This window comes from Pinus tabuliformis, chromosome 2_1 (assembly GCF_031772625.1).
Source record: "Pinus tabuliformis cultivar Carrire ecotype Pingquan chromosome 2_1, CPIR1, whole genome shotgun sequence".
In the NCBI taxonomy this organism is placed as follows: domain Eukaryota; kingdom Viridiplantae; phylum Streptophyta; class Pinopsida; order Pinales; family Pinaceae; genus Pinus; species Pinus tabuliformis.
The window spans coordinates 362,487,134-362,497,952 of NC_142299.1; the positions used below are offsets into that span (position 1 = coordinate 362,487,134).

A 10,819-nucleotide genomic window follows, 5' to 3' on the forward strand; every position below is an offset into this window, starting at 1 on the left:
GGCCGACTCACACTCATCAAGAGTGTCTTGGAAGCAACCCCATTCTATTGGATGTCCCTAGCCTGGATTCCTAGAGGCATTTTGACAAGGATTCAAACACTCTGCTGCAGATTCTTATGGAGGAGTAGTCAATCGGGAAGAATCTTTGCATGGGCCAAATGGGATGCCCTCACCCTTCCATAAAAATGGGGAGGCTGGGGACTCAAAAAGCTTGATGATTTTTCCTCAGCCCTCGCAGCGAAGCTAGGATGGCAGTTGGTCACTTCAGAGAGTTTGTGGACGAGAGTGGCTTACTCGAAATACATTGCCCCTTTACAAATTTTGGATTGGATCAGGAGACTGGTTAGACTCAATGCTGGTATATCGATCATTTGGAAGGTTGTCCTGAAAGCCTTGGATCCCATCCGAACAGGCATTACTTGGAGAATCCATTTGGGGAGAAAGGTGCGTATTGGAATTGACCCGTGGATTAGATGCGGGAACATGCACAGATTAGCTCCAGATCTTCTATTGCACCTAGGAGAGCAAAATGTTACATACCTTGCTCATATAGCAGATAAGAAAAACTCCTCTCTCCTCCATCAAGCTTGGAAATCAGGCCTACAGCTCAACATTCCACCACTTTGGCAACAACCCTGGAGGGACTATATACAAGCTCTCTCGGAGGCTCATATTCGCATTACCGACGGAGAAGATGAGCTCATCTGGGCTTTGGCAAAGTCCGGGAGATATTCTCCAAAGGAAGGATACTTAGTTCTAGCAGAGCCGCAGAAGACCCTGATCCTTCATTCCTAGTGGAAACACCTCTGGAAGCTGAAGGCGCCTCCCAGATCTAGATTATGAATGTGGTGCATTCTGAGAAATAAAATCCCCATGGGGGATAACCTGGTGAAGCGTTCCTTCCATGGTCCTCACTGGTGTTATCTTTGCAACAATGATAGTGAATCTGCATCCCACCTGTTCTTGAAATGCCCTAAAGCCCGTAAGTTATGGGCCCTTGTCACAGCAACCACCCCCACACCATGTGACTCGCAAGCGAACTCTCTCATAGAGGCCTAGAACTTGTGGTACTCCACAGTCACACCCCACAAATTGAGGAACCTCCCCTTGCTGTTCTACCAAGCTGTTTGGATAGCCCGCAATCTTTATATTTTTCAGAATACCCCTCCCTGGTGGCCAATAATAGCTCCTAAGATCAAAGCAGACTATGATCTCATCCCCGATGACCCCCCGCCCCCTCGCACAAGGAACATCACCCATGAACTGATTGACCCCCTAATGCCTTGGGCATATTTTGATGGGGCCGCATAAGAAGAAGGTTGTGGTGGGGATGCTATTCTTCATTTATCAAAGAGGCACTCTTACAGCTTGATCATGGGATTAAGGAGGGGTACTAATAATTATGCGGAACTATCAGCAGCCATGCACATTATTCGTTTTGCTTTGGAGAAGAATTACCATGCTTTACAATTGTTTGGGGACTCAAAAATTATTTGCAACTGGTTGAATAAAAGTTCTTATTGTTGGTCATAGTCATTGAGACACATACTAGATGAGACTTTAAGATTGATATCCAATTTTGACTATTTTACATGTAATCACATCTACAGGGAGCGGAACACAGATGCTGACTGCCTTTCCAAAGAAGCTGTGATCCGGGAGTCGGGCATCTGGTTGATTCGAGAACAGAATGAAGGAGCTCACTACCAATACTATCACCGACTGTTTATGGACATTATGGATTAGATTCAGGGCTCTTGATATCATATTTTTGTACATATTTCTTATCATTGTTACTGATCTGGCATGCGGCTATTTTTATGAATAGCACAGTACTTTGTTTTGAATATTATCTCCCTGCATGGATTAAGATAATATTTTTCTTTTTTGATCCTGTTGCATTTTTCATGGATATTTTTCACAGTTTTGTTGGGCTATTACCTCCCTGCGTGGATACAGGTAACTAGCTTTGCTGCTTCTACGGAAGATGATAGACTATCAATTCCATGGGAAAAAAAAAATAGGAAAAGTATTGGTCTCTTAAGGCTATATAAAATCACAAATTAAATTTAAATTATTATTATTATATTAATTAAAAATATATTTTTATTATTTTAATATATTTAAAAATAAATATTATTTAAATAATTAAATATTTAACTAATTTAAAAATATTATTTAAAAATTAAAGATAATATTTATTCTAATTTCGGATCTATCAAGGTTAGATGGACGATCCGGAATTAAGATAGATCTATGCTAGTTTAATAATTATTTATAATTAATTATAAATATAAATTTTATGCTTTTTATGAATCAAAATATTAAAGATGAAAACATCTCTGCTAAACTGGGATCAAATGTTTACATAGGAGTTAAGTTTACTTATCAACCTCATATATATATATATATATATATATATATATATATAAAGTGAATCACGTAAGGGGAAATCTTGGATAAAATATAATTTTACAATATTATACATTACTCAATACTTATTACGAGCCCCACCCAATAAAAAGTGGTCAGGGGTGGGGGGAAATACTAATGAAAACGTAACATTATTACATTTTACTTAATATTTCCCTTCACACTCCGCCTAAATATTACATTTCAGTCAATATTCCCCCTCGTCCCTACTAATTTTATAGTTGGGTTTGTTTATCTTTAAACTTCAAATATAAAGAAAAATTACAATACGAAGTGGACTTGTTGAGGGAAAACACTGGGTAAAATATAATATTATAGTATTATATTTTATTATATTTTACCCACTATAACCTAGTAAAAAGTGGATCGAAATAGGCATAAATATCAAATAAAGTGCAATAATTACATTTTTCCTAATATTTTTCTCACCCTAATCGTATCTAGACAAATGTTCAATGCCAACATGCATTGATTCAACATTATTTTCTACAGCCAATTATATATTTGAATATAACATCGAATTAAGATAGATTGAGGCTAGTTTAATTTCCCCCTTAAATAGATTATTTTGTTACTTTTATTTTATTTTCACCAAGGTAAAATGTTTACATTACATTAAATTACACATTTCTAATACTATAAGCATTAAATTATGTATATCCCTCCTAGTATATATATGTTAATTTCAATTACTTTATCTTACTATATAAAATTTAATATTTAATATAAAATTAAAATATTTTATTTATAACTAATATTAATTTTTCAAATAATATTACACACAACATCTCTTTTTTTTTTTTTAATATAAACGCAACCAAAAACTATAAATATATATTCTTATCCATTTATCATCTCGTTAAAAACCTTATCCAAAGATTAAGAGAATACGACTTTCTCCTCCCACCCCAAATGTTGTTGGTTATCCTCCACTCCTCCTTAAGACTTTTGAATATGTATGGTTATCAATCTATCACCTTCTTTAATTAAAAAAATGATAATACAAAAAATAATTAAAAGATAATTAAATGATGAAGCATACCCTTGGTTAATTGAACCTAATTATGATATCATAGAATGTTCTTAAAGTTAAAAAAAGAAAAAAAGAGAGATTAATATTATAGAGGTTAAGGTTTATTATTATGATTTTTGTGAATACATGTTTATTAAGTGTAATATTAATTTCTCAGAAGTTTACCGTGTTACTTCCCAAAAGATCGGGCTATTAAATGTGAATATTTTTTTTATAAGTAATTAGGCCGATAGGCCTTCCTTTGAAAGACTTTTTCGTCGTCCTTTTGTTTCTGAGACTGACACCTGGCATCCACATTCAACAGGAAATTGTTCAAGCGTTTCTGTTAGCAGTTAAGTGGAAAAACGCAAAACGCAGACTCGGATTTCATAGATCCTGTATGGCTGATAGGTAAGGCCACCAGATAACCATGGACTCCATAAATATTGCAGATAACTATGCCCTCATTAATTCAAACTAATGACATGGAGGCTTATCCCGACAAATATGGCATGCCTGACTTCGCAACGCCTTCACCGCATTCGATTATCAGTGTTTCAAGGGAAGTGGGATATAAATTCAGGAACCATATCTGCCTTCACCACCAACGCAAGAAGCAAGCCTTTGTTTGTCCTGCATAATACTACCATAGCGAGAGAAGACCATTTGCGCAGAAAGGAAAATGGCGAGCTCTACTGCAGGCCAGGTTATCAAATGCAAAGGTAATTACTCCAGTTGAGTTCAGTTCAGTGCAAAGAGTCATGGCCACATTCTATTTATTTCATGTATATCATTTCAGGGCAAAATTGAATTTCAGGGTTAAGTTGGATTTATGCAAACTGTATGTGTGCTTCTTGAAATCTGATATATTTTGATATTTGTATATCTGTTGCAGCTGCTGTTGCCTGGGCAGCAGGGGAGCCTCTGAAGATTGAAGAAGTGGAGGTGGCTCCCCCACAGGCAATGGAAGTCAGAATTAAAATTCATTATACTGCCTTGTGTCATACAGACGTTTATTTCTGGGAAGCAAAGGTATGCTTTGAAAAATTATTGGAACTAAATTTATTAAACATCAATAAAAATTAAAGTCTGGATATGTGGCATTCCCCTGCACTGTATGATACATTAGCTTCCTCTTTATACAATTAAGTCACTACAAACATTGATTATTACATATTTTCAACAGTGAAATTAAATTACTGATACTCATACTGCTTTCTGTTGCAGGGCCAAACCCCTCTCTTTCCCGGCATTTTGGGACATGAAGCAGCTGGGTATGCACTCTGTTTTTTATTCAAAATAAATTAATTAGTTATACTAGTAGGCATGTAGAATTTCAGAAGGGAAAAAGAGACAGAAACTTTGTGATTTATTGTTCACTAACTATAGGTTGGTTGACACAGGGTTGTTGAGAGTGTTGGAGAAGGGGTGACTGACCTCAAGGAGGGTGACACTGTGCTTCCTGTATTTACTGGAGAATGTGGAGAATGCAAACACTGCAAGTCAGAGGAGAGCAACATGTGTGATCTTCTGAGAATTAACACTGAGAGAGGGGTTATGATAAATGATGGAAAAACAAGGTTTTCAAAAGATGGGAAACCGATTTACCATTTCCTTGGTACATCGACTTTCAGCGAGTACACTGTTGCTCATGCCGGTTGTGTTGCCAAAATTAATCCAGAGGCCCCTCTTGACAAAATCTGTGTTCTGAGTTATGGTGCCTCAACAGGTAACTACTTCATGCGAACTTCTTAATGTACTTGGTTGATGATTGTGAAACCCATGATCGTTTCCTAGATTAGAAATGTCATTCAAACGTCATTTTGCTGTGGATTCAGGGATGGGTGCGGCTTTGAATGTAGCCAAACCCAAGAAGGGTTCAACATTAGCAGTATTTGGCCTTGGGGCTGTTGGGCTTGGTGTAAGTACTAACGAAAAGTGTACTCTCTTTATGTTCGTGTCAATACTCTTATTTTACAGTCATTAATGGATTATGATGATTATTTAACAGTTCAGCACTGTTCCTGAATATTTTGGGACCAATATCATGAGTGTACCCTTTAGTTTTCTGTTACGCATCTTGTTTGGGTTAATCTATGCAGGCTACTGAAGGGGCAAGAATTGCAGGAGCTTCTCGAATAATTGGAATCGATTTAAACAGTGAAAGATTTGAAAAAGGTTGAAAATTGACCATTTCCACCATTTGTTAATCAGTGTATATATGTTAAATTGCCCATTTCCGTCATTTGTGAATCAGTGTGTATATGTTTGACTGAAGAATTGCCTTTCCTTTCTAATTTTTTTGATCCTTTTACAGCAAAACTCTTTGGTGTAACGGAATTTATTAACCCACTGGACCATGCCAAGCCTGTTCAAGAGGTCACTTAGTTTATATTAATTAACTTTTAAAGCTGAATACAGTTTTACCTTGCCTTGCAAGAACTGCTGATTAAATTCTTTTACAGGTTATTGCTGAGAAAACTGATGGAGGGGTGGACTACAGTATCGAGTGCACGGGGAATGTTAAGGCCATGATTCAAGCCTTCGAATCCTGTCATGACGTATTTAGTCTGCCCTGCCTTGCCTTCCCTCTCTTCTGAAATTGTAAATATACGCTCAGTTTTAGCAACTATGCATATGCTGATCACATGGGTATCCCGCCTGTCTATCGCCGTATGTGTCTCGTGTCTCGTCGAGGTCGAGAAGAGTCCCAAGCCCATGGCATCTTGTGCCATGCCTGCAGAGTCCCAGTAAAGCCAAGCATCCATTTCCAAGGAATGGGAATGAGCGAATATTAAGAGATTTCAAAGATTCACAGGTGGGTACTGGAACTTCCCTAAGTCCAGACTCTTTGATCCCGGTGCATTTTTCAAGTGTGAGCACCTTCAGCTTTCCACTACAGCTTCCTAAAGCATCTATCAGGCCAAAGTGAGATATCATATTGCGTTCCTCTAACTGTAAATTTTCAAGCGAAATTGCAGTTTTGGTAAATGCTTTCAAACCTTTGTCAGACAATAATTCACACTTGCGCGCACTAGGGCAGCCTTGTCCTATGGACTCCAAACCCGGGTCTGTTAATCCTCGACAACAGGTAATTGACAGTAGTTTCAGCTTTTGCATAACTGAAGAATTTCCCAGAGCCTGAAAACCCTTCTCTGTGACTTTCTGGAGATTTACAAATGTTAATTTAGTTAAATTCTTGCAGTAAAGTCCGATAGCAGCTAAAGTATGATTAGTAACTTTTACGGCCTGCAGCTTCACCTTCTCCAACTTTGTTGAACTTGACACTAAAGACATAATCCCTTGGTCACCAACAAGAGAACAGTCACTGACGGATAAGGATTTAAGATTGGGACAGTGCTGCCCAACTGCTTCCAGGGACTTGTTTCCGATTTTTGGGCAGCTTTCTATGTTGAGGGTTAATAAGCCAGGGCAATTTTCCGCAATAGCTTCCAAACTCTTGTCTCCAATCAATGGGCAGTTGAACAGGTCAAGCTTTTCCAACAGATGACAGCCCTTAGCAATTGCCAACAGTCCCTTACCGCTAATTAAGGGGCAATCCCAGAGAGATAAGACCCTGAGTGCTGGGCATCCAAGACCAATTGTACTAAGACCTAGATCACTCACCCCTCGGGAAGGGTGATTTCCTCGGATTTTGAGCTTGCCTAGTCCTCCTCGACCACCCATGCCTATAGAAATTGCTGCAAGCCTAATATCAGTAGCTCTCTTTCCTTCCAAACACCTGGACAGGTCTCTAATAGCCCATCTTGGCTGCTTTTCACCTGTTCCTTTCCATCCTACGTCCAACTCCGTTGACTCTGACTCTAAATATTCCACTTCACCAAATCCATCATCGGAAAACTCTTCAAAATTGTTCTCAGTAAAACTTGCATTCTTTTGACACAGTTTACATTGTTCTGAGCAGTCTCTATTAGGTGTTTCTCCACAAGTTTTGGGGCTTGGCTTGGATCTCTTGATTTCACTTCTCTGCATGCTGCTCTGGAGCATAAGCCAGCGCTTCGACACACACGCGGATACGCTGCGGTCTCGAGCTGCTGGTAGATGTCTGAATATTTCAAAAAGACATTCATCAGGCAGCATGCTAATAAGATCTTTCTGTTCTTGCCTTCGCTTTGTCTCTCTGAATGGTATGATGAAATTACCACGGAGTCTTTTCCGAGGAGGGCAAAGTACTTCCATTCGAGGTGCAAGAGACAAGAAAAGATCTGTATCCACATGACCAGAAAACTTAGGCCTTCCAAAGTCTTCATCACCTGCAGATCCAAGGTATAGCACCCTCAGCACAAAAGATATATAGCACCAGTCATTTTTTTACTACCTCAATGGCAAATAAACCAAACATAAAGACTGAAATTTAGCTACAGCACCCAACAGATCACAACCAACCCTCGTAAATCATCTACCATACTTGAAAAGTTGAAACAAACCCACAGATCGTTCAGAGAATAATTCCAGATTGATGAATAGAGTGATAATACGTTTATCCCTTTTAAGTTAATATTAAGATTCATTATTCAAATAATTACACAGCAGCTGAAGGCCTAAAACTAGACAAAACCAAGGCTCCTGCTCCTAAGATGCTAAATGATAGTCAAAGGTTGCCTTAAACCCAGCAAGAACAAGCAAAAGCACAAGGTAAAATGGATGGAAAGAAACGTAGCAAATGATTTAAAATCCACAAATCAAAAGTCCAAAACATTAAAGCCCCGGACACCCATTAACGATAGCAACAGCGACAACCGAAGAAGAAAAGTATTATGAATTTGAGGTTGAAGATGCAGAGGACGAATCAGATTCTGATGTTGGGGAGATAAAGACAACCAGCAAGTAAAGGGCAAGGGATTGAGGTGGGCTGATGTAGACGACAATGGATTGGATAAGACGCAAAAAAAGGCTCATAGAAGCTCTGCCTCCAAAGTTGTCTGGAAGGAGCAAGGCCTTGATGAAACATATAATTTGTTTATCAGAAGAGGATGATCCATCTGAATTAATCATGAAGTGGGTGAGAATAATGAAGCCCAAAAGAGTAGATTGGCTTGCAGTCCTCAAACAGATGGAGGAACAGAACCTCAACCATCCCCTCTTCTTCAAGGTCAGTGGCTTTTCAATTATTATAGATGTGCTTCTTAAATATAGATGGACTGAGTAAATTATTAACCAAGTTGATCTGTATGACATTTTATTTTCAGTCCACTAATGCCTTTACTGCTCTGCAATTTATGCCATACGAAGCTTCTTGGCAGTGTTATCAGACTCTTCGCAGTCCAAGTGGAGTCGGGAGTTTGACTATGTTTTAAGAGGAAACAGAGTCTAATCAGCTGAATCTGAATCAATCCCGACTTATTCTTTAAAGTTTAACTCATAAATATCACCCAAACTCACTGTTACCACTCAAATTATCACCTAGGAGGAAAAGTCCTAACCTCAATGGGACAACCTAGACGCATAATACGCAAGCCACTCACTGTCACCTTGATGGCCTTGCCCGACCAAGGAGACTGCCTATCCCAGGGGGAATCCGCATGATCAATTTAAACTTAGATTGTTGGGAGAGAAATTGGAAAATACTAGCATGACACCTTGATGGCCTTGCCCGACCAAGGAGACTGCCTATCCCAGGGGGAATCCGCATGATCAATTTAAACTTAGATTGTTGGGAGAGAAATTGGAAAATACTAGCATGAATTGACTACTCTTATACTTAACTCAATCAAATCGATTCATTCGTCAAAGATGTGAGAATTTGCAAATGTTGAGATCAAGTGTGAAATACCCCCGAAGTGAATGCTTAAATGGTTACAAACAAGTAGATTAATGTTGAGAACAAGTGTGAAGTAATCCCAAAGTGATGCTTAAATGATTACAAAATGTAGATTAATGTTGAGAACAATTGTGAAGTATCCCAAGTGATGCATAATTTGTTATAAAATTAGATTGATTCAAGTCACAAGGTAATGCTGAATCTAAAACCCCTGTTTAGATAGAGACCATTCACGTATGGAAATTGCAACAAGTAATCCATAAAGTCCAATTTTAAATACCATTCAAAAATTGCAACTGAAGACCATAAGATTTTGTGATAAATCATTTTTGCTTCATGTATTACTCCTTAAGAGAGTGATCTTATTCACAAAAATGCAGCGAATTTGAGTCATATCCAATATCTCTAGAACCAGTGGGTATTGACACGCTCAAATAGCGCTTATCAAAGTGTTAGGTTGTAAGCAGTTGTGGTTATCAATTTGAAGCGTTGTCTTAGTACGTGTGTATGATCACAATATAAGCAATGAGATAATATTTCAAAGTATGGCATATATCAATGTTATCATAAGAAATAGTGATTGCAAATGAATGAAAACAAAAACATCTAAAATGCTATACAAATAATTCCAAGTGAAGTATTACTCTCTTGATTCTGCCTTAAACTGAATCTGCCCTTAAATAGTATAGCCTTAAGAAAATATTCCAACCATTAAACTGTCAACTGAAAATTTTGAATGAAGTCATTTGGCCCACTCTTTGTAATTCGTCTCAAAGTAAAAACATCCATTCCTTTTTTAGCAATATTAAACCGGATCTGATATAATCATTGCAAGTGCAAATGTTGTGATATGCTAAAGCAAGGTCTAGAATTATTGCCAGTATTTAAGATATTTACCATTAGCAAAACCTAAACCCTAACGTCCTCTTATTGGAGAAAGACTGACCTTCTTCAAAGCTTATATCAGTTGGAAAAACAATGGCAATCCTTGCAAAAAAACCTAGTCATCGATAAAAGAGAAACATAGAGCGAAAACCTCACATTGAATTTGCCCCTTAATTGCATTCTCCCAAATGTTTTTCAACTAAGCTTGTAGAGGAACTGCCACAAATCCAACCGTGACTTTAGCAAGTGAATCATCTTTTCTATTTATAACATTCAAATTAAAACCTGAATAATAAAATAATATTTCTTTACAAAAGACCCTGGTATCCTCCTTTTTTTCCCTTTGAGTGAATAAAATAGGCCCACAATGCTACTTGTCATCTCCATAAGGAAAGAGCTAGCCTCTAAATCTGTAGAGAAGACCTCAACATTGTGTCCTTATCCCAAAACACCTCAAAAGGTGACATATGCTTTTAAATATGTGACAATGGATTAAATAATGTGTCCTCTTTAGTTGGTGGTCTGCACTCATATAAGCGATATTCTTCTCTTCTGGAAACTTTCCAGTTTTGTCCCTCAACATTCTCGTAGATGTTTTCTTCCAAATTGTAGGATATAATTTCAGGTGTAATTTCCAGCATTATTTCTCAGTGTGCCCATAAATCAACACTGCAATGATTGTAGTGATTCCTGGTGTTGTCTTTTGA

At 37.8% G+C, this 10,819-nt stretch overlaps 3 protein-coding genes across 3 annotated transcripts; 2 read left to right on the top strand and 1 right to left on the bottom strand.

Moving 5' to 3' along the window:
• Window positions 1–3,782: 3,782 nt before the first annotated feature.
• Window positions 3,783–5,142, top strand: LOC149200362 (alcohol dehydrogenase 3-like). The gene is made up of 3 exons (XM_089399564.1): window positions 3,783–4,167; window positions 4,341–4,477; window positions 4,673–5,142. The coding sequence occupies exons 1-3, from the start codon at window positions 4,128–4,130 to the stop codon at window positions 4,751–4,753; spliced, it is 258 nt and encodes an 85-aa protein (XP_089255690.1). The 5' UTR covers window positions 3,783–4,127; the 3' UTR covers window positions 4,754–5,142.
• LOC149200363 (alcohol dehydrogenase 1-like) lies at window positions 4,964–6,045 on the top strand. Its single transcript, XM_089400925.1, has 5 exons — window positions 4,964–5,174; window positions 5,284–5,366; window positions 5,548–5,623; window positions 5,763–5,824; window positions 5,911–6,045. Exons 1-5 carry the CDS (start codon window positions 4,964–4,966, stop codon window positions 6,043–6,045), a joined length of 567 nt encoding a protein of 188 aa, XP_089257051.1.
• A 22-nt stretch (window positions 6,046–6,067) lies between these two features.
• LOC149200364 (EIN3-binding F-box protein 1-like) lies at window positions 6,068–7,715 on the bottom strand. Its single transcript, XM_089400926.1, has one exon. It carries the CDS (start codon window positions 7,643–7,645, stop codon window positions 6,068–6,070), a length of 1,578 nt encoding a protein of 525 aa, XP_089257052.1. The 5' UTR covers window positions 7,646–7,715.
• Between the last annotated feature and the right edge of the window lie 3,104 nt (window positions 7,716–10,819).